The 24,879-nt window shown below is 35.5% G+C and overlaps 1 protein-coding gene across 3 annotated transcripts in view; it reads left to right on the top strand.

Annotated features, from left to right (window-relative positions):
• cadm1b (cell adhesion molecule 1b) overlaps positions 1-24,879 on the top strand; it is a 350,413-nt gene that overhangs the window by 275,056 nt on the left and 50,478 nt on the right. For 2 of the 3 annotated variants that reach the window (XM_056473895.1, XM_056473894.1), the window contains one exon: positions 5,987-6,040. The exons of the other annotated variant lie outside the window; for it this stretch is intronic. In XM_056473895.1, the coding sequence (XP_056329870.1) occupies positions 5,987-6,040 (54 nt within the window). The remainder of the gene's footprint in view (positions 1-5,986; positions 6,041-24,879) is intronic. 3 annotated transcript variants of the gene reach the window in all.

Genomic DNA, 24,879 nt, shown 5'->3' with positions numbered 1-24,879 from the left:
GTCATGAAAATTCGTATTAAAGTGAGTTTTATATAAAATCATAGTGTACACATTGGTATCTGGACTTGCTGCATCTCAAATACCAAACAATTTATGAAAAATTTATAAAAAAAAATATTTTTTTGGCCATCTGATATTAGGTATGGGCATATACAGTTGAAGTCAGAATTATTGGCCCCCCTTTAATTTTTTTTCTTTTTTTATATTTCTCAAATGATCAAATGATGTTTAACAGAGCAAGGAAATTTTCACAGTATGTCTGATAATATTTTTTCTTCTGGAGAAAGTCTTATTTGTTTTATTTTGGCTAGAATAAAAGTGTTTTTAAATATATATATATATATATATATATATATATATATATATATATATATATATATATATATATATATATATATATATATATATATATATATATATATATATATATATCAAATGAGTGCAAGTCTTTTAAAACTTCCATTCATTAAGGAATCCTGAAAAAGTTTCCCAGTTTTCTGACAAGGTAGCATCACAGCTGTTAACACAATAAGCAGAACCTTTTCTTCAGAAATGACAGAATGGATGGTCAGTCAAGAGTTGAAGCGTTCACATCTGATCTGTTTGTTCAGGCCATGTAAGTCAGTATCTGCTACATCTAAATCACTTGCTGTAGTAATGATGTAAGCACCAGCAAGATGCCTTGAGGCTTGTGCATGCAACATCTGAGAGCAGCTGTCAGTGTGGAAAGAGAGGACGGAAAACTGGAAATGTTGCCTCTGCTCACGTCCATCACAACATCTCACCGCTGTGCTAAAATCATGCAAGTACTGCATCCAAAACTGCTCATTCATTATGTTCAGACTCACTGTTGAACACTTTGTATGACGTTACATTCATGTTTTTTTTTTGTATGATTAAAAATCACAATTGGAAGCATTTCAGAAAAGGTTTGATTTTAATCGGATTGGATGTGGTTTGGATCACTTTGTTAACATTGGATTCCATGTGTGTTTTTTTCGCCGTTCAGTCTACAAACAAAACAACTAAACGGATTTGAGTCAGATATGCCAAAACATCGGATTTTTCCTGCCTGTCTGAACAAAGCCTTTGGCAAAGTGTGTTTTGTTTAATCACACGGCTTGTGTCGACCAGTGTCAAGCCTATTCAAACGCAGCCTTTATACCATTGCTTGGACGTCTAATTCTTTATTTCTTGAGCCGCCATATTCTATTGTTACAGCTTGTCATTTTGGTTCAATTTCCAGTCATTTTCTTTACATTATATGCGATCAAATATCTATAGCTGGGCAATTTGCCTTTAGCTAGTTCAATAACCCTGTTTTGTAGGACAATGGTTCACTGTCAAGACATGCAATTTCATGTAAAAGCAAAATGACAGGCCATTTCTGTTTCAATCAAGGACGTGTACAGGCTATTGTCTGCTCTGGGCCCACTTTACATCTGGTTAGTTTCTGGATATTCTTGCATTTACATCTCGCATTTCACTGCAGGTTTGATTGAATGGATGTCTGCCTGCATTTGCCATGGGAATTGGAAAGCACAACTTACTTGTTAGGTCAGAGGTTGCACAAACATTTGCAGCCATTTATAAAATATTAATGACAATTTGTCATTTTGACATACACTCACCGGCCACTTTATTAGGTACACCTGTCCAATCATCATAGCAGCAACTCAATGGATTCAGGCACGTAGACATGGTCAAGATGATCTGCTGCAGTTCAAACCGAGCATAAGAATGGGGAAGAACGGTGGTTTAAGTGACTTTGAATGTGGCATGGTTGTAGGTGCCAGACAGGCTGGTCTGAGTATTTCAGAAACTGCTGATCTGTTGGTATTTTCTCGCACAACCATCTCTATGGTTTACAGAGAATGGTCAAAAAAAGAGAAAATATTCAGTGAGCGGCAGGTCTGTCGGCGCAAATGCCTTGTTGATTTAGTGTGTCAGAGGAGAATGGCCAGACTGGTTCGAGTTGATAGAAAAGCAACAGTAACTCAAATAACCACTCGTTACAACCGAGGTATGCAGAAGAGCATCTCTAATTGCACAACATGTTCAACCTTGAGGCAGATGGGCTACAGCAGCAGAAGACCACACCAGGTGTCACTCCTATCAGCTAAGAATAGGAAAGTGAGGCTACAATTTGCACAGGCTCACCAAAATTGGAAAAATTTTACCTGGTCTGATATGTCTCGACTTCTGGCGCCAACAACATGAAAGCATGGATCCATCTTGCCTTGTATCAATGGTTCAGGCTGGTGGTCGTAGTTTAATGGTGTGGGGAATATTTTCTTGGCACACTTATTACCAATTAAGCACTGCCACAGCCGACCTGAGTATTGTTGCTAACCATGTCCATCCCTTTAAGACCACAGTGTACCAATCTTCTGATGGCTACTTCCAGCAGGATAATGCACAATGTCATAAAGCGTGAACAATCTCAGACTGGTTTCTTGAACATGACAATGAGTTCGCTGTACTGAAATGGCCTCCACAGTCACCAGAACTTAATCCAATAGAGCACATTTGGGATGTGGTGGAAGGAGAGATTCACATCATAGATGTGCAGCTAACAAATGTGCAGCAACTGCATGATGCTATCATGTCAATATGGACCAAAATCTATGAGGAATATGTCCAGTACCTTGTTGAATCTATGCCACGAAGGATTAAGGCAGTTCTGAAGCCAAAAGGGGTCCAAACTGGTACTAGTAAGGTACCAGAATACCTAATAAAGTGGCCAGTGAGTGTATTTTGACAAATACTAACAAGAAAATTTGCTCCTAAATTTAAATTTACTTATTATTTACTCACCTTGAAGTGCTTCCAAATATTTCTGGTGTGTTTCTGTTGAACACTAAAAAACATATTTTGAAAAGAGATGAAAAACCTGTAAACATTGACTTCCATAGTAGGGGAAAAACAAACACTGCCAATGTCAATGGTTACAGGTTTCCAGCTTTCGTCAAAATATTTTATGTTTTAACCAAAAGAATAAAGCCACACAGGTTTGGAACAAGTGAAGAGTGAGTAAATGATGATTGGTTTTTCAGTTTGTGAACTATTCTTTAGGCTAAGTTAAAATTCTGTTCTCTTTCTCTATAGATTTTTTATCCAGTGTGAAGTTTTGAACTAGTACTTTTTTGTTAATTAGATCTTTTATTCATCAAAAGTGCCTTAAATTTTTAAAAAGTGACAGTAAAGACTTAAAATGTTACATTTTGTTTTACTTTTTCAAAGAATACTGAAATATTATGCAGCACTAATTTCAATAGTCTTAATAATAAGACATTTTTATTTGTTACATTTACCAAGGAATATGTGACACTGAAGTTTTGAGTAAAGCTGACAATTCTGAATCTAATTACTTTAATTATTTATATTTTAAAATATATTACTGTAGATAATAAAATTATCTAGAAATAATAGAATTTTACCAATGCTGTTGTTTTTTAGAGGGGGGCAATTAACTGATGATAGAATCTTCACTTTGGGTGAACCTTTGCTTTAAGTATTCAGTAAAATACCTTTTGCTTTGTCTGGTTTATAATGTTTAGTCTCGAAGCTGGTTAATTTGCTTCATGTCTTTGAACTCTTTGTTGATTATTCAAAAACAAATCCCCATGGGGAAGAAAAAAAATTCTGGAACCAAGACAGCTTAATAAGTGGGCAGATTATGTTGCGCTCTATTGCATTCGCCTAGTTTAGAAACATACCCACAGTAAAAGGATGATAATAAGGCTTAGAAGTCAAGAATATGGGAGTCAATAAAGTTTTGAATCATCTCTCTGAGGGTACTGTTCATTAAATTGCATGACCACATCCCAAGGCCTTAAATAAAAGCAAATCACACCATCGAAATGACAGATATTGATGTTGTATTACTCGTAATAATTACAAACGTAATAATTATTGCAACATAGACTCATTGGTAATACAGTGCTTAGCATATATAAGTATACCTCTCACAAATTAATCTTTTAAATTCATATTTCAGTAGAAAGCTAAACAATATTATATTTATACATTAGATTAGCCAAATCTGGAGCTTATCTAACTAAATAACTTATGATTATTTGATACGAATATTAAATACAAATTTAAAATAGAGCAATCAAGTGAAGCAAAAAAAAAAAAAAAGGAAAAAATACAAGTAGGTTGTAATTTTTTTTTTTTTTGCAATATTTTGGTTTAATTTAATTGTATTACCTTGCAAGATCTAAATATGTTTGGTGACTAAAATATTATTTGAATAAATATATCTGTTTAATAAATCTGTTTTGTTTAAATGCACCAAAATATATTGCCTATATTCACTGAGAAATTAATAAAAATATTCATTTTCAAAATGGGGTGTACTTAATTATGCTGAACATTGTATGCGTTTCAGCCTACTTTTTTGTGTAACCACAAAAACATACAGTACTGACTGTAACCATTTGACAGCAGTTTCTAGATAAAAATAAAATGAACGCTATGGGGAAATATGAGACAACAGCATCTACAGTATCTATCATTTTAAAGAAGTTGCTATGACAATATCTCGTCATACTTTATATAAAAAGCCCTGACTACCATGTACTAACATATAATACCTACTCTACATGACTTACTTACTGTGTACTTACCATGTACTTACTATGTTTGGAAAATTCCACATTCCACATTTTCTGCTAATGAGTTTGTTGAGGTATGGTTAGGCTTGGTTAAGTTTAGAAATAAGTGTGGGATTAGGGTTATAGGGGTTAAAACTAGGGCTGGGCTGATAAACGATATTATATCGAATCACGATAAAATTTATGTCAATAACAATGATAAGCTCTGGACGTTTTTACACTATAATGATCTAAGAGCCAATCACACAGCAGAAATGTGCAACAATGGAAATCTAAAAGTGTGTTGATATTGAAGATGCACCAAATTTACTCTTTTAAATCTGGAAGTATTAACAACTTATATTGAAATAAATATCGTTATTGTTCAATATGGAAAATAATTATTGAGATTGCATTTTTGCCATATCGCTCAGCCCTAGTTAGAGCTCAGTTTTGGGGTAAGGGTTTGGAATTAAAGATTAGGCAAAAGCTAACAGTGTAACTTCAAATGTTAAATTCACACAACATAACATATGTAATGCACATAACAAGTACATTCTATACATTGTTCTTTCACAGGAGGAATTGGTCACCCCTTACAGGAAGATTTTGTTAGTTCATGTTAGTTAATACTAGCTAAGAATGAACAATAGTTTTACAGCATGTTTTTCATCATAGTTAAACATCTACTAATGCAATCTTACAATCCAAATTCTTGTTAACAGTGTTAAAGCACTGTGAATTAACATAAACTGACAATTAACGACTTTATTTTCATGAACTAAATTTAACATAGATGAATATATACTGTAATAAATGTATTGTTTATAGTTTGTTCTTGTTAGTAAATGCATAAATATTATAATAAAAAATATAATAATAATAATAATAATAAAAATAACAAAAAATAATTATAAATAAAAAAATGGCACCTCATTGTAAAGTGTTATAGGACAAATGTGTATTTATTACAATACAATTCTTTTAAATTATAAATATATTTCCTAATATTACTACATTTACTTTAGGTCCATGGCATAAATGTTGTCTAGTTGACTTCTTTCAAAAACACACAAGAAAACTTGTTCCAAATTTGTTCCAAAGTCTTTTCCACCAGTGTTTGTAGACTACATCTTACATAAATGGAAAACAAGACAAAAACACCACGTTTTTTTGTCCAGCAAATATGTTCGAGTAGCATCCCATCGGGATTTCATGATCAAAAGCGTAACAAATCCCAGGTGTAAAGTGGATCTTGGTTAAAAAAAGTGTTTCTCTTTCTTCCAGATCTCTATCCTACTAACATGCAATCTCTCCATGATGGCTGTTGTGACTTCTCTCCTTCATTTAATACCTCTTGTGTGTGTGTTTTCATTTTCTCCATCTAGATGTTCTCACCACAACCCCCCCACCCACCACTACCACCATCAGCGCTTTCCAAGGTACAGTAACCCATCTGAGCTGCAGGGGTCTCACTCCATCTCACCCTTTTTTACATCTCTCTTGAATCCTGCTGTGCCTGTGCATCCGTGTGTGTGTGTGTGCGTGCGTGCGTGCGTGTGTGTGTGTGAGTGTAAGTGCACCACTGATGCATGTGTCTGTCCATGAGCTAAAAAAGCCAGCGGGATGCGGGTAAAGTGCAGGGTCCTGTTCTAATAAGATCTCCACGCAGATAGTGGACTCGGTGGCCTTGCCGTCATTGTCACTTGTCAGGTTGTGCTTGTCAAATTCTTTTCTGTCACTCGCCTGATCTTTCGCCGCTGAGATTCATTTTGGAGCGGAAATCTTATCAGGATCTCGGCGCGTCCGTGCCTCAGATTACGATTACAAATATCCTCAGCCTTCCATAAGAATGACATCAACACATCCTTGAAATGCTCTGACAGGATGTATTGATTTATTGTGCTTTTCGTAAATGTTGCTAATATCGGTTTTCCAATTGCGGGTTTAATTTGATTTTAATGAGGTTTTCTTGAGTGCTTAGAAATAGTTTATGAACCAATTCGTGTTGATTAACATGCAAAGGACATGTTGGGGACGAGGAATTCCCAGCAAAATAAATCAATAGCAGGGAATTAGTGCTATAGAGAGAAATGGCATACATTTTGACAGTAAAGATTTGACACTGTTGCAAAAGATTTATGTTTCTAATAACTGCAGCTGAACTTTGTTCATCAAACAAATCTGAGAAAAAAGTTTGGCCATAAAATTATTAAGGAAGTCTTGTTTTGTTTGTTGTTTGAGTAAACAAGTTGTAAATGCTCCTCCCTCATTTGGAAAGGGAGAAATATCTCATTTGCATATGAAGAGACACATAAAAACTGCATGTTTTTGCTTTTATCCAAAAATGCAGAAATAACAGCCTGATCTCACGATAAAACGTAAGTATTTTACGTTTTGACAGTTTAGTGGCTAATTCGTACGAATTCGTACGAGTTTAGTCGTACGAAATTGTACGATTTTAAAAAGGAGGCGTAGCACCTAACCCCACCCCTAAACCCAACCGTCATTGGCGGATGAGCAAATCGTACTAAATTGTACGAATTAGATCGTACAAATTCGTACGAATTAGCCACTAAATCAAAAAGTTACGAATTGCCGTGAGATTGTGTTGGAAAAAACAACATGCAGTAATGAATAGGCCCACACGGATTCTGCAGGTGCAGAAATTAGCAGATTTCCTCAGATTTTTAGCCTGTCATTGAGTTTATTTATTTACTTGTGTAAACATGTGTAAACGTATTTTTTATTATTAATTTCAGTAATATTATTGACTAATATAAAAATGTTCATATGATTTATTTATAATACAGTTTGTAAAGTCATATTTTCTGTCTTTTAGTAGAGATATTATATGAGAGACTTGCTTTGTTTACCAAATAAGTGTTTTCTCATAAAGTAGATATTTTTGTATTTATTTGCTTCATTTTCTATTTAATTATGAGATTTAAATAATACATTTAGTGCATTTCCAGCACTATTTTTAGCTATCAGGTGGTCATCATAACCATATATTTTTTTAATATACAAAATAAAAAAATAAGATTAATGCTAATTTTTTACATACAAATTTATTACATCATATATCATTAGAAAAAAAGCAATCTGTTGAAGTTTTAAAATAAAACTGCAGCCTATTGTTATTTATTAGGCAAATAACTGTTAATATTGCAAATAACATAATATTGTATCAATTCCATGCGTGTTCAATAAAAAAGGTCAGGAGATGTTTTTCTTCAAGGTTTAACATATAAGCAATTTATTAGATCCAAATGAATAATTTGATTCACAGAATTCTGTTATCCTCAATGCAATGCAAAAGTTACATCCAGGAGTTGCGGACAGTTTTTATTTTCTGACTTAAACTTATATAAGCTGCTGATATTAACAGGTGGAGTTTAGTAAAAATCGTTACTTGTCAATCATTCTCCAGTCCTCGATTGGTTGCTTTTTCTACGAATTCTCTGCATAACATTAAAAAGTACAAGGCGTGCAAATTCTGTGCTCACAAGAAGTTTTGCTGCAAAGTTAAGTTAATTTCATACAAGCTTCATCTACTTCTGCAAGAATGCTTCATTAGTAAGCGAAACATATCACACTCGAGAAGATGTTCAGTTAATATCACCTTTAAGCAATACAAATACAATTGTTTAATGAAAAGAAAAAGAGACAAAAATATGTTTAAAAAATTCCTTTTGTGATTTATTTTTCCTAACATAACAAACTGGCCAGCACATTCAACTTCCCTCAGTCAGAATTTGGCCATTAAAATAAAAAAATAAACATAATAATATTAATAATGAAATGTAAAGCTTCACAATTTTTGTTACCTTTAATGTAAAAAAGTACATTTGAAAAATCATGGATTACAACAATTATAGCCAAATTAGTATTCAAATTAAATGTAATATGGGCCACTTTTGGTGCTTCACACCTTTTTATTGATCACTTTTTGTATTTGAATAAGGTGCAAGATTTAGAATAAAAGTCAAGTTGTAAAATGTTTTCTACAATACAGTAGTGAACGATGACTTCACTTATGTCAGATTGTATGTTGTCTTGCACAGCTGCATGTTTGACTCAAGAAAAATAATTGTTTGCATTGGCCAAAATGGATTAACTGAAGTCACAACAACCTTTTCCGATGGGTTATTTTCACAATTTAGGATGGCATAGCAGTCAAAATAGGACAAATGAGCTGATGATTGAGACAAATTCTGGACCTTTTGGCCCGTTTCCACTGAGTGGTACGGTACGGTTCGGTTTGGTTTGGTACGCTTTTATAGCCGTTTCCACTGTCAAAAAGCGTACCGAACCGAACCGTACCGTACCACTTTTTCGGCACCCTTTCGAAAGGGTACCAAAGACGAGAAAGGGTACCAAAAGGCGGAGCCACACGTGCAGCTGAACGCTATTGGTTTACAGAGATACGTCATTCGCTTACGCAACAAGCCAGAATGAAAACAAAAAACCCGCCATGTTTGAAATACACAGCCAACGAGCCGAGACATTACAGCGGAATGATATATACATATAATAACGAGCCATGGTCGACCTGGGCTCAAACAAACCTTGTCGTCGTCTTGATAAACAGCCACAAAGCCAAGAAGTAGAGCAGATTTACCCTGTGCCCCGTAGTTTTTTACGAGCCAGTCTGAGGCGCGAGCGGTTTCGCTTTCTTGCTAGTGCTCGCACCTGTCTAACATTATATCTGAAATAACAAACTTCTTGAGCTGATGATAATTACCTGCGTTTGATTATTGATGTGCTTTTAAAACCCGATCCTGTCAGACACTGACAAACGCGAGAGTGAAGCGTGAAGAAACAAAGGAGAAGCCGGAAAAAAAGGAGCACATTATTTTTTTCAGCAAACATGAACAAAATGCCATGTATAACTAACTTATTATCTTCACATTTTGGACTATTATGAACTCAGAATGACGGAATTACTGTCTAACAGAGGCTACGTGTGCTGCGGAAGATTACAGACACAGATGAGAGGTTTTCACTGACTAGGCTATAATTTGTATTGTTTTGAACCTAAATACGGACGAAAATGTCTGCTGTGTGTAGTTCTTCTGTAATTGGTAACATTTCGGAGACTGTAAGGGGCTGTATGCGTCTATATATGTTCATTTATTTAGTTATTTTATATAATTACAGACGTTACAGTAGGCTGTTTCACACTATCATTGATCTGCAATTATAATCAACTCATGTTCATTGAAAAATTACTAATAAACATTTCTACACAAGCATTTATGTGTATGAAGCATCTGTTTTGTGAGAAGAGCTTCTCATATGATATGTAAGTGACCCGTACAGCTTTATTGTAGACATTTCCTCCAGCGAGAATGACGTCGACTGAAACTGTCTGTCATACACCACGCCCACCAAAAGGGTACCCTTGTTAGTGGAAACGCAAGCCTGATAAAGGTGACCCGTACCAAAACGAACCGTACCGGTCAGTGGAAACGAGCCATTTGTCAGTGAGGGGTGGGTCTTTCGAACCACCCAAACCCCTTAATAAGATAATAACAATAATAAAATAACGTTTTAAAAATATTTAATTGAAATATTAGTAATATTTTACAAATGTGATTGATTTTTCTGTTTTAAAATCAAATACAATTTAGAATAAATATTCTTTTTTAAATGTATTACAACATAAAATTTTTTAAATTGTTAAATAAATCTCAAAATTAAACACAGTGTTGATAAACTTAAGATAAAGAAAATGTTTAATATGGTCTAATTAGGATCAGTTATATATTTTTGATGGAATAATCATAGTCGATGCATAAATGTTTTTGTCAGTCGTCACCATCGATTTTCCAATAGCTGTTAATGAGATTTTCTTGAGTGCTTAAAAAAATACGCTATGACCCAATACGTGTTTATTAACATGCAAAGGAAAGCTCAGTGCCAGGAATTCCCAGCAAATAAATCAATAGCAGGTAATTGGTGCTATATAGAGAAATGTAATGCATTTTTGATGAGCTAGCAAAGAGTGAGAAAGGATAGGGTGCACTCTACTGTCAAAAAAATCAATTAAGCCATAATGCCTTGGCGAAACACTCAGTAGCTTTAGGGGGTGACATTTAGAGATGATTGCCATTTATAACACAAAATAAATGGCTAAATGGAAGCACCGATACTGGCACCTTTTACCAGATTGTGCGCTTACATAAAATCGCCATGCAGGGTGAAACTCTGTGGGACTTTTTTGTGAGCATCATGAGATTGGTCTCTACTAATATTATTGAAACCTATGGCACCTATGAAGCCTTTTTTTTTTTTACTCTTGATTTATTAGTTGTTGTTTTGTTTTGTTTTGTTTTTTGCTCAAAACGTATTTAAAATAAAACATTAAAAGCACTGTTTTACCAAGAAAAGAAATATCCTTGTTTAATTTATGTGTGCTACAAAGTGAAGTTTTACAAACAAATTTTGAGAGGAGCATGTGATATGATATGATATCGCTGCTGGTCTCTCACCTGTAATTAGCAATAATTACATTTATCCAAGCCTACACCAATTTCACCCTACTGCCTTACCTTCATTTTGGAAGAATACCCCCTTCCACCCCATCTCCTCCTTTTCCTCCTTTTACCAGGGGGAGCTCTGATCTCGGACCCCCTTATATGCTTATTGACCAGGTGGGAGTTCTGAGCTTAATTATCTCTGAGCTCAGGGTTTTTTCCTGGGACAGCTTGCCAAAAGAAATTGATTATTAATTAGAACAGGGGTTTCCAAACTTTTCAGCCCATGACTCCTAAAATAACAATGCCTGTGACTTGCGACCCCAAAATTCGTCGAAGGTGGTTATGATATACAAACGTTGCGCTCACAACAATAGCCCTATATAAACATGAGCACATTGACAACATAAAAAAGTGCCACAATCTAACAACCATATCATTTTTATAGTCATTTATTCATTTGTTTAATATTAACCTCAGCTATAGAGACTGGTGGACACAATGTTTTCAGCACAAGTCTATTCTTGGTTTAATTTTGGAGACTGCCAATCAGAGATCATTCTCAATGTTCAGTTGTGGCCTGTATTTATTTTTAATGTATTTGATTGCCATAATGGTGTCAGGAAAGTTAACCTGGTGTTATAAAATCAATCTGCTGCAGCTGAAACTCTTGCTGTGCTGTTAATCTAATGTCAACAAACCGATCCTATGAAAAAAATTTATATTTTTAAAGGCTGATTGTTTTTTTTTATTTGCATGTTGTTGTTTCTCATGTAGCATGAGAAAAACTACTGTTTTTATCCTCTGTGTGTTATGGTTAAAATATGGTAATTTTAATAGTTTAATAACATTTATTTGACTTTCGGAAATCACCCAGCGACCCCCACTTTGGGAACCACTGAATTAGATCATTACAATTTTACTTAATTTAATTTTTAAATACTTTTCTGAAAAGTAATTGAATTACTCAATAAGTGATTTAGTTACTTTACTCTTAAAATCTCATATTAAAAAAGTTTACTATTTTAAGACTTTACATTTTAGGTAAAGAGGGCCTTTTACATTATCTTTGATAAAAAAAAAAAAAAAAAAATAGTAAAAACACTTAATAAATTTTAAATGTGTATCAAAACATGAAAGGTTTCCATATTAATGCTTCAATATTTTTATACACACCATTATTGGCATTAATTTCTAACCAAATTCATTATTTCTTAAACATGCTAACTAACTTTCCTTAGTTGGAAAAATCATTTATAATATCTGCTAAATATATGAAAATTTGGTTTATAAATGTAGTTCTATAAATTTATACCATGTATTTTCATGGACAAATGTTTCACTAAAATTCAGTTTTCTTAAAGGAGTGTGCAGCTGTCTTAACGAATGTAGCCTTCCTAACTTTAGAGTAGAATTATTTTGCATAATAAATTTGTATTAAAAAAATACAACATTAAAAAAAATACTGTATAGTATAGTATAGTATAGTATAGTATATAGTATAGTGTATGTACACTCTTAGAAATAAAGGTACCGGAGCTGTCACTGGGGCAGTACGCTTTCAAAAGTTGCCTATCTGTACCTAAGGGGTCTATAATGGTACCTCAGATTTAAATTTTAGGTACATTTGGTTGATAATATGTAGATTTGAGGTACCATCAAGGACCCCTTAGGTATAAATATGTACCATTTGAATGGGCACTTCCCCAGTAACAGCTCTGGTACCTTTATTTTTGAGAGTGTATATTCTATACTATACTACAATAATATGTTGTATTTTTTGTTATACAAATTTTAAGGTGGCTACATTTATTAAGACAACTGCACATTCCTTTAAGAAAAATGAATTTTAGTGAAACATTTGTTCATGAAAATATGATGCAAATTTACAGAATCAGATTTATAAAACCAATAAAGCTCCGCTACCTGTATTTCTGAAAGTGTAGTGTAATAGTATATTATAAATAATTGTAATTAAATTACCTAAAAATAAAGATTACTCTTTTAAAAAACTCATTATTAAAAAGTAATTTAACTACAGCACACTTATCCCCCAAAATGTAAGTATCCTTAAAATATACAGTACATGTACATAAGAATATATACATTTTTATTGCTCATATTCACCAAGTGTCCCAATATTAGTGGAAGACTCTATCGCGTTTCTTTTTTCTCCAGAAGAGTCATACTCCTGTGTTCGTAAGTTCTCCGCATGCAGAATGAGCATATAAGAAGTTTATTGGTGTAGCCGTCTTAACCTGGGATTACCGTTGGAGCAGAACTAGCTTTCATGCAGACGCGGCTGGTAATCCACTCACACAGTACAGGAGAGCTCCAGGGAGCTGCTGGCCCGTCTGAAACAGTCGCAGTGTTTTATCTGATGTTTGCCCTGGTCTTTAGGGCCTGTGGACAGCTGCGGCTGACGAAACGTGACCCTGGGTCCTGTGCGTTTAGTCTGGGGCTTGAGGGGTTGGCTCTTGGGGATCAGACCTGCTGTGGATCACTGATTATTATTGATGGGTGAATGTGTATGTCAGGTTGGTTTCTGTGGCGGGGCAAGAAGAGTATGCCATATCATGTCACAAATGGATACTGTAAATGGATGCTTATGGGACAGAATCCTCTCAGCACTATGTTCTCCGTAGTGTATATGATTCATTGTGTTAGGAGATCAACTTTTTCCACAGCGTAAAATGATTTTACAATGCATGATGGCAGCATTCATGCTGATACATATGTAAATGAGCAACATGAAAATGTCAACCTTATCAATACCAAAATGACAAAAAAATGGTGTTATGGTGTGCTTTTGTCGAATTTTTACGGAAATTGCTTTGTTTATCCATGAAATAGGATTGTGCCAATTATAAATTTCATTTTAAAAGACTCACCTTTTCCATGCTTTATGTCAACAGTAAGCATTCTGCAGAAGGATTGAGGTCTGTAGAATAAACTGTAGACCAAAAATGTGGTCTTTGCTCTAAACAACAAGTTTGGATGATTCTAAGGGCCCATGCATTTTGGGCCCCGCTCTTCACTTTCATCCGCCACACGACCCCACCTCCCACCATTCCCAACACTCCCTCCCGCTCTTCGGCTCTACACTCTACACTCTACACTTCGACGATACACTATCGTCCACGATCCATAACCCCCCCTTTCGTCCTCACTTTCAACCGTGAAAGGTTGTCAGAGGGCCCGTGGCTGCCAGCGGCTACATTGTACGAAATCTTTACAGGGGGAAGTCCGACACCATCTCACGGCAATTCGTAACTTTTTGATTTAGTGGCTAATTCGTATCAATTCGTACAATCTAATTCGCACAATTTAGTATGATTTGCTCATCCCCCAATGACGGTTGGGTTTAGGGGTGGGGTTCGGTGCCACGCCTCCTTTTTAAAATCGTACAATTTCATACGACTGAACTCGTACGAATTCGTACGAATTAGCCACTAAACTGACAAAACGTTAAATACTTACGTTTTCTCGTGAGATCAGGCTGGGAAATTTGGGAATATTAAAAAACAGCGTGATCAACACAAATCTTGTTGCGGATAAGTGCGAAAAAGTAAATGCAAATATTAAATAAAAGATTTCATACTTGAACACTTCACGCAGAAGCGACCTGCATAAGCATCCTCAACGCAATCTCCCATAAGGTTATTTATTTCTGCATACTTGCACGAGGATCTCATAGATCTCCATGCATTTGGTCTTTTCCCATTGCTCAAAATTCGCACAATCCACACATTTAAAAGACCGGTGATTGTGGTTCCCACGTGGGTCATGCAGGAACATGCGCAGGCTCCAGCGGAGTTTTTGTTTCATACAAACCATAATATGTTTTTATTTTATTTATTAAATAACTGTTCATAAAGATAAATTATTAAAGTGACACAATTCATTTTTCAAGCACTTTATCCAAAATCTTAAGCACTTTTCAAACCTTGAAAATAGGCTATAGCATTAAAATTAAAACATTTTCAAAGATTTCCAGCACCCGGCAACTGTGCTTGAGTGCTTATTAAAATTATATTACAGATGGCAAAATAAGAATACAATTTTAATATTGATCTAAGCTTTAATATGGCCTACACAAAGCTTACTCCCTCACACTGGTCTTCTGTGGACTTTTTGCAACCTGACATGACTGCCGATGAGAAAACGAAAGCAAGCGCATAGAGTGAACAAATTAAACAATTTATTCTTTGATGCTGACACCTTGTTAGTAAACAGTACCTTTAAAATAAGTGAAGCTCTTACTTATGTGTATGTATATTTTCTGTATGTAGAATTTTTATTCTGTCAGTCTGTTTTTGAGAGTTTGATAAGATATGGTACAGTATTATTATAGCATGGTACGGAAATCTAAGTGTTCAATCAAAACTTGCTTAAATGGTGTATGCTGTTTTAAAATTGGTGGGTTGTCAAGTGAAATGACCCATTCAGGTTAACAAAAAAAAAATTATTTTGTGCCAGTGGCAGTGAAATTATATAATACCCACACTGTTAGACCTTACCAGGCTTTGTTTTTTCAGTAGAATACTGGCAACACTGATGCCAGTTACTCACTGTAATAGTTTGGTTACTGTATTTACTGTAACCAAACCATTATAGTTAGTAGCTGTCAACAGTGTTGCCAGTCAACTACTGTAATAGAGCAGTAGTGGTAACTAACTGGAAACTGCTTACAGTTAATTACTGTACTGTAGTTTTATAATTCAAAGCATTATACTGCAAACACATTAATGGTATGTCATATATAGTTATTGTAGTGTTCCCAAAATTAATCAGTATTCTTAAAAATGGAAAGCATATAAATTCTTCAGACAAATGTATTTTATTGTTTTGCCAACAAACAAATATACAACAGAAAATGTATAACAAAATTAAACAAATCAGCAGATATCAATACATTTTCTATTTACCACGAAACTAAAGGGTTAAATTAATAAACAACACGTGCAGTGCATATAGCACAGGTGTAAAACATTTAAATATCATATTACATATAAAGCTGCGGTCAGACTGGGCTTTTCTCCCCATTGACTTCCATTCATATACACACGCGAATGCGTCACACCGGCAACGCAAGGCCATGCATCAAGTTTCGCAGGTTGCTGCGGTGCAAAGTTCAAGCTTGGTGAACTGACCTTTGAAATCGCGTCACTTGACTGCGTGAGACCAATCAAGGATCAAAACATGACCTCTCTGGACAGAAATTTAAAACATGGAGCAATCGCTCGCTTTTTTTGATGTCTAATCATCTTATTTAATTCCACCCCTTTTCGCAGCGACGTACGACAGAGTTTCGCAAGCTCAAACTCGAGTGTGACAGCAGCTTTACTGAGGGCCACAGGTTTGCACAGTCAAGCTTTAACTCTAATTAAACACACCTGATCAAACTAATTGAGGCTTGTTAGGAATCTACAGGTAATGTTGAAGCAGAGTGGGAACTAAGCTCTGCTGGGTTGCAGCCCTCCAGGAACTGAGTTTGACCCCCATGGTATATAGCATACTTTCAAAGCAACTGCCAACAATTATCACAATCACATATCCAATAAAAACATTAAATAAATACAAACTCCATCTAAAGCAAAAAAATGTAAAAGATTGGTCAGCACTGATCCTCATGTCTTTCCAAACATGTAGGAATAATAAAAAACAAAACAAATAATTAATGCATATATTTAAGAAAGCCTTTACACTATAAATATCACGTTTACTTCATTTGAAGTTTTCCAGTCAACTTCATTGAGCCTCTGCCAAAATACATAGAAGTGCTGTTTAAGGAAGAGATTTTTTAAACACATTTTTAGTTATTTTTCAAGATACTAATATTCACCTTACATTGCAATTTAAAGCCTTAATTAGGTTAATTAGGAAAAGTAAACAAAGTTATAAGAAATACTGTGACATTTCCCTTGCTCTGTTAAACATCACTTGGGATGTATTTGAAAAAGAATTAAAATTTGAATGGAGGCTGAATAATTTTGCTGAATAATTTTAAAATCTGAATAAATGTTTGTCTTTCATATATAATACATACCTTTGAATAAGCTCTAATGTGGCATTACTTGACTCCTGATATACAAGGTTAAACACACACACACACACGCACACACACACACACACACACACACACACACACGGAAAGTGCTGCAGTGAAATGTGTTACTCTCCCCTCAATGCTGACCATGCACACAAAAACTGAAAAGCAAAAAACAAAATAATTAATTCAATTCAGTTTCAAATAATTGCATATCACACACAAATGAACGCACACATACTTTACACGCATACTTTAGATATGGTTACAGACATGTTTGTCAAACACAGTCGCATACCACATGTCAAATAAAATAAAAAAAATTAAAATAATTATAAAAAACTAAAATAAAGTCAGCAACATGGAGAATCCAAAGGATTTGACAGAATTAGACACAAAATAACTGCAGAGAAAATACAAATAAGCACTGAAAATGTATCACAAAATGATCATGTAATGTCAGGGAGGTAATCACATGGGAGGAACGACACATAAGCACAAGAAAGAGATGTATAGCCACAAAAAACATTGTTGTGAGTGAGTGAGTGAGTGAGTGAGTGAGTGAGTGAGTGAGTGAGTGAGTGAGTGAGTGAGTTGGAGTGGTGTGTATGGGGATGTTTTCTGTTTAAGGGTTGAATATAGTCTGGATCCCCATTCATTTCCTATGGCGGTCACTTTTGACCGGGAACACCACAGGTAACACGGTTGATCAAAAAAACTCATCATTGTGATCATCGCTTTTATATGTTCAAGTGCATAGTGTGGAGGATATCTTTAGGCCTTGAGGCATTCAGATATAAAACAAAATATTTATGAGTGTTTTAAGTTGTACATTGGTTAGATTTGACCAGAACATGACAGGCTGGTTAAGTAAAGATCAGGTTCAGCTAAATATTTAGTAAATTTCTTACTGTAAATATATCAAAACTCTTTTTTTATTAGTAGTAATGCTACAGGCAATCTATTCAGTATTTTATTTTTATGACTCCTCTAATTCCAGATTTCCAAATAATTGTTGGCCAAATGTTTCCTATCCTAACAAAGTATACATCAGTGGAAATTTGATTTATTCAGCTTTTTGATGTACTAATAAATATATGTCTGCTTTTGCAGTCCACTGTCACAATTGTAGAAATGTAACACAAAAGATTGTGATTTGCCCACACAGCAACAGGACAGTCCACCCACACTGGTTCATGCCATCACCTCTTGAGCGAGTGGCTCTCAGGATTTGTAATCCACCACTGACCAGTGCAAGTTTAGTGTATGAGTCTAAAGACTCGGCTCAGCATTATTTGATTTCGAGGGGATTGGATCTGCCATGGATCAGTGATTAATATTGATGGGTGCAAGTGAGTGCCAAGCTGGTTTCCGTGAAAGGGCAAAAAGTGTACATTCCAACTGGATATATGGATGCCCTGTTGGGTATTGATGAAATATAAAACAATGCGGACAGCCGAGCTCTAGATCAGGTGCGCCTCGGGGCGGGTCTATATTTTATAAGATAGTGTCAAGTTAGAGAAGGCCCCTTTTTTCTCCAGAAAACCGCTGCTAGATGTGAATGCATTCGCTCATCAGCATCTGTAGATGTTTTTCTCCTCTCGTTATCCACGATCCCCACCTCAAACTTCACTGTCCTAGAAATCTTCTCCATGAATCTCCCAAACAATCCAATTAGGAGCAGAACGGGAAGACAGGCAGAGCCGGACGCATCCGATTGTTGACTCAGTCACTTTTAGCAGCTTTGTTTTTGCAGTGCGAACAGTTGCACAGACATTTAAAGGTTACCAGATTTGCTTTAAAACTCTTTGAACAGACAAAAGATGATGTGTCCTTGCTCCATATGTAGACATCAGCAATGTTTTCCTATATAATGAGTTCCTCCTCAGAAATTTTTCAAGGCCTTTCCAATATGTCCTGGCTGCGCCTGCAGGTAAAGCGGAGGGTGCTGGGCTCATGGATCTGTCTGCTGAGCGTCATTTATGCAGCTCTGCGTGGGAATGATGGAGTTGCTGCCGGCCAAACAACACACTGAAGACGTTGTGTATCATTAGTCTTAAAACAAGCTCTGCAGCTTTGGCTGTGATTTAATTTGTCATGGAGAATGTACTGCATGGCTTCCCACCTTGCCATCTTCTTTCACAACACAATGCCAGGGAGGGCTAATTTTAGACCTTTCTTGCTGTTTGTTGACTTGAGGCACATGCTATCTTGTTTTCTAGCAATGTTGTCAGCCGCATTTATAATATGCACACTTTTGGCTCCTTAGCTGACTTAAGCTCAATACACGCTGTACAGTTTTGGCAACATTTTTTGGGAGTTTCGTGCTGTGGGATTCAGGGGAAAACACTGCAGAATACGCAGTCTTGCGTTGCTTAGTAGGATACATTGATCAATACATTATTTAATGCTTTTAATTGTAATGGCAGGCTATCTTTAACACTTGGCAAGTTCATCTGAACATCGATGTGCAGCAAACATGAAAAGAAGGGTCTCGGTACACTTCCAGACAAACTCTAGTGTGGTTTGACTGAAATATTAACACAACATGAACTAAAGACCTCTAGACAAATCCAAAACAGGACATGATGTCACAAGATGTGACCATAAAAAGAACATAATACTCAATCATACCTGTTTAGTTGTTTATTACAGTTTAGTACCAAATGTATAGTATTGCAGAGCTTCATTTGTGTGTATGTATGTGTGTGTGTATGGTGGCGGAATTCCTGACACTGTTTTGGCTGTTCGTTTACGCAACAACAGCAATTTGAGCCTGAAAATGCAAGATTGTGTTTTCAAATGATTTTTAAACAACATCAATCCATTTATAATATTAGTGCGTTATTGGCATGTAAATGTACCCTTGATGTTTACTCTGATAGATTCATTGATTTAAAGGTTTGATTTGATTTGGTGAAGCAAACTATGAGCTCATAATTTTGGTCTTTTTGAATGAGTTGGTAAATCATCTGCTTGTGAATGGTGACTACAATGGACAACACATCAGTGAATTGTGTTTAGTTTGCTTATGCAATATTTGAATTCTCTCTCTGCTTATATTACACATATAACCTGAACTAAACTTATTAAATGCTGGTTATTTAACAAATAAAACCAATAATTTACTGGTCCTCATGATATAAACTTTAATGGTGCATATTGTAAGTTTGACACCCAGTGGTTGAACTAGGTATTACAGTCCTGAATCAAAACACATTTTCACTCGGCTTCTCCTCTGACGGCTCCATGCAATTGCAGATTGGCAGATTGATGTGAGTGTGCCTGACTATCAAGCCTAAAGGATAATTTAAGGCTGATTTGAACCGCTTTCTAGGTAAAAGCAATGGCAGGCAATTGAAGAAATATTTTCCATAGTAAAAGGAGTTTTTTTTGTGCATGATTCAGAGCTAAATGCTAACAATGTGAGTTTGATTGCCATTTTACATGACATTTATTGATATACTACTGAAAGCAGCAGCAGATAGTTTACCACAGATCTTGAAAATAAAATAAATCATTTGAAATTGAACTTTAGAGCTGTGACTCAAAACCAACTCACAGTGATTCAGCATGTGAGTTTAATAATGTTTAAGGTTTAACATGTATTAGATTATAAACCTGACCATAAACCTGACTATTCTGTGCTTCTGAATGGCTGTATTTAAATTTCATCTGGTGCAAACAGCCCAATTGCTTATTACTGAAAATCTCATCATTCAATTCAATTCAATTCACCTTTATTTGTACAGCGCTATACTAGGTAGATTGTGTCAAAGCAGCTTCACATAGAAGATCATAGTAAATTGAAATAGTGTAGTTCAGTTTTCAGTGTTAATGTTCAGTTCAGTTTAGCTCAGTTCAGTGTGGTTTAAATCACTACTGAGAGTCCAAACACTGACAGCAGCGAGGAAAAAACTCACCAATTGGCGAAAGTGAAGAATTAAAAACCTTGAGAGAAGCCAGGCTCAGTTGGGCATGACCATTTCTCCTATGGCCAAATGTCTTGTGCAGAGTTGCAGTCTAGGCACCGGAGGCTGGAGAATGCTGGACCTCAGCGAAGACTCATCTGTCCCTGGAGCATCACAGGAATCAGGCTCATGTTCTCCACTTCTCCATGCCCACCACAGCAGCTGCTCAGGATACGGCCTGGTCCAGGATTATGGAAACCTTGGGATCAGCTCGTCACTGGTCTTGGATCGAATCAGTGGCGCTGCATAGTCTGAGGGCCTCGGGATGAGTATCCCCAGGTGGAAATAGAGAATAAAGAGAATAATTAGCATAGCTGCTGTTCATAGTGTATTTAAGCGAGATGCAAAAACCTGCGTTGGGCACATTCATGTATCATACCGCTAAGTGATGCACTGAGTGTATGCTTTACTAAAAAGATAGAGCGTTAATCTAGTTTTGAACTGCGAGAGTGTGTCTGAGCCTCGGACATTATCAGGAAGGCTATTCCAGAGTTTAGGAGCCATAAATGTGAAGACTTGACCTCCTTTACTCTACTTTGCTATTCTAGGTACTACCAGAAGCCCTGAGTTTTGAGATCTTAAAGAGCGGGTTGGATTGTAGCGAGACAGAAGGTTGGTTAGATAAACAGGAGCTAGATTATTTAAAGCTTTATAGGTAAGAAGCAATATTTTAAAATCAATACGAAACTTTACAGGCAGCCAGTGTAAGGAGGATAAAATTGGTGTGATATGGTCGTATTTTCTAGACCTGGTAAGAACTCTGGCAGCTGCATTTTGTACTAACTGAAGTTTGTTAATAGAGGATGCTGGGTAGCCAGCAAACAGAGCATTACAGTAATCCAGCCTAGAAGTCATAAAAGCATGAACTAGATTTTCTGCATCGTTACTTCGTAACTTTTCTCAGATGAAAGAAGGCAATATTTGTGACATTAGATATATGAAGTTATAGATATATAAGTTAAATTGCTGTCTAATATGACACCCAGATATTTTATAGTAGAGCTAACTCTAACTCTGTATCCCTCTAATTGTAGGCTGAGATTTGCTGTGTACAGGATTTAGGCCCAATAAGTAATAATTCTGTTTTGCTGAGTTTAAGAGAAGAAAATTGTTGGTCATCCAGTCTTTAACATCTTTAATACACTCAGTTAGCTTAATCAGTTCAGATATCTCATCAGGTTTAGTCAAAATATATAATTGAGTATCATCTGCATAGCAGTGAAAGCTGATCCCATGTCTTCTAATAATGTCTCTCAGGGGTAGCATGTATATTGTAAACAGCAAAGGGCCTAAAACTGATCCTTGAGGCACCCTATACTTTACTGGGCTGACTTGTGAAAGCTGCCCATTAATATTCACAAACTGGTAACGGTCAGCTAAGTATGACTTAAACCATTGTAGAGCCTGTCCCTGGACCTCTGTAGAATTTAAGCGGTCTATGAGAATATTGTGGTCGATGGTGTCAAATGCGGCACTAAGATTGAGTAAAACTAATAGCGAGATGCACCCTTGGTCAGCAGCTAAGAGTAAATCGTTGGTTATTTTCACTAATGCAGTTTCTGTACTGTGATGAGCTCTGAAACCTGACTGGAACACTTCAAAAACATTGTTCGTTTGCAGAAAGAAGCATAATTGGGCAGAAACAACTTTCTATTATTTTAGACATAAATGGAAGATATGAAATAGGACTATAATTAGCTAGGTTGCTGGGGTCCAGTTGTGGTTTCTTAATAATAGGCTTAATAACAGCTAGCTTGTAAAGATTTGGAATATGGTCTAAAGATAAAGAAGAGTTGATAACGTTAAGAAGTTCTCCTATAACAGGTAGCAGCTCTTTCAGTAACTTTGTTGGAATTGGGTCCAATATACACGTAGCTGGTTTAGAGCTGTTTATAATTTTGTCTAGCTCTTCCTGTTCTATGATTTTGAAGCACTGTAGGTTATTTTGATTCAGTGGCATGTTTACTGGATCTGAAGTATAAGGCAGTGCAGAAAGTCATGTAGCGTGTTGTTAGGATACAGGGTTAGGATACAGTTGTTAGGATACAGGGTAACAATGTAACCTGCTCACCTAATATTTACGTTCATAAAATTTAAATTATTTGCTAATTAATAACCACCGCATGTGGAACTCTGAATCTGTGTCTCATTTAGGGGTTGTTACTGTCCACCGGAGGTTGCATTTTTGTCACGGACACATATTTTGAGAGTCTTCCTGACTGAATGAATGAGATATGCTGTTTTCCACCTAAGCAACCTGGGGTGCTGAAATATAATTGGCTAAACTGGCATTGGGCAGGTTAAAGGGACCAAAACAAAGACAGCTATTTCAGTGCCCTGACATTTTATCCTTCACTGTAAAATGAACACTGTACATTGTAAAAGCGCTATAGAAATAAAGGTGAATTGAATTGAATTGTAAGCCCATACAGGTTGATTGAACTCAAAAAAATAAAATATGGAAACTCGTTGCCCTAAAAAAGGTAATGTATACACCAGTGATGTCAAATTTGATGTTCAAAGTGTCTTCAGACTAGAATATGTTAGGTTAAGTACATTCAGTTCAAACATTCCAATTCATACAACAAACAAAAAAATATATAAGTAATTTAGCAAAAACTTTGGTACTTTTGTTTATTGAATCTAAGTATCTTGAAAAAATACAACTTTAGGGATAACAGTGTACCCATCAGATTATGCTACCAACACTGTATTTGAATGGTTCTGAGATTGGGTATAAGAATTAGGTAGGTATAGGTTGATATTACAGCTTCATATCACACTACTGCACAATAAAATTTACACTGGTTGCAAAACCTGATGAGTAGCATATTGCGACATCAAAATGTGCTACCTACTGTTTGAATGGGAGGTAGGACAATCTGACAAAGTAGGAGAAATCGACAGAACACCGGCATGGAAAGCACATATTCCAAGCAGAATAACTGACTTCAGCATTGTTTTTCAGATAAACAAGAATGTTCACTTAGCATCTTTCCTAAATATCATATTATGGAAAGCATGTTATGGTACTTTCATGCTTTAGAATAGTCAAAAACCTACATACAGCACCTATAAAACGCTTTTCTTGTGAAAAACTGATATTATGAAACTATAATAATGTATTTAATTTTAACATTATATAATTTAAAGTAATAATAACTTGTTTAATCAGTAAGCATTCTGATGGATTCATTGCGATTCAGTTCAAGTTCTTTGAGTCTTTTTAAATGATTCATTAAATCATTAGCTCATGCATGTGGTTGCTACAGTTTTGATTTGATTCACAAGCTCTCAGTTCCATTTATTATTCATTTTGATTCTCATTTGTGCATATTTTTCTCATTATAAATTACATCTAGTCAATTTTGCTGACACATATGAAACATTTTGTCATAAATTTAAGACTCTGCAAAACCAAAAGCTGACAAGTTAACCTTTGAATTGCATTTCTTATGACACCATAAAAAATTTTTCAAGTATTTTATTAAAATATTCCACTACTCAGAGTAAACTCAATGTCAATCAAGTAAGCTTTCTGATAGAAATAGCTAGTTTATTAATGAAAGGATTCATCAGAATGATTCAGGCAGTAACTTCGTGGGACATTTTGATTATTTAATTAAATCAGCGTGTTCTGATTCACTTAAAAGAGCTGGTTTAAAAGAGTCATTTGCTCATGAATTGTGCTGGAAGAGCCCTAATGAATTGATTGCACTGTTGATTAACCGTAATGAATCTTGGCGTGCCATGAAGTTTCAACCGTGTAATTGATGACA

Source organism: Danio aesculapii, chromosome 15 (assembly GCF_903798145.1).
Source record: "Danio aesculapii chromosome 15, fDanAes4.1, whole genome shotgun sequence".
Classification (NCBI taxonomy): Eukaryota; Metazoa; Chordata; class Actinopteri; order Cypriniformes; family Danionidae; genus Danio; species Danio aesculapii.
Note: the sequence above shows the minus strand (reverse complement) of the source record. Positions and strands in the feature narration are given on the sequence as shown.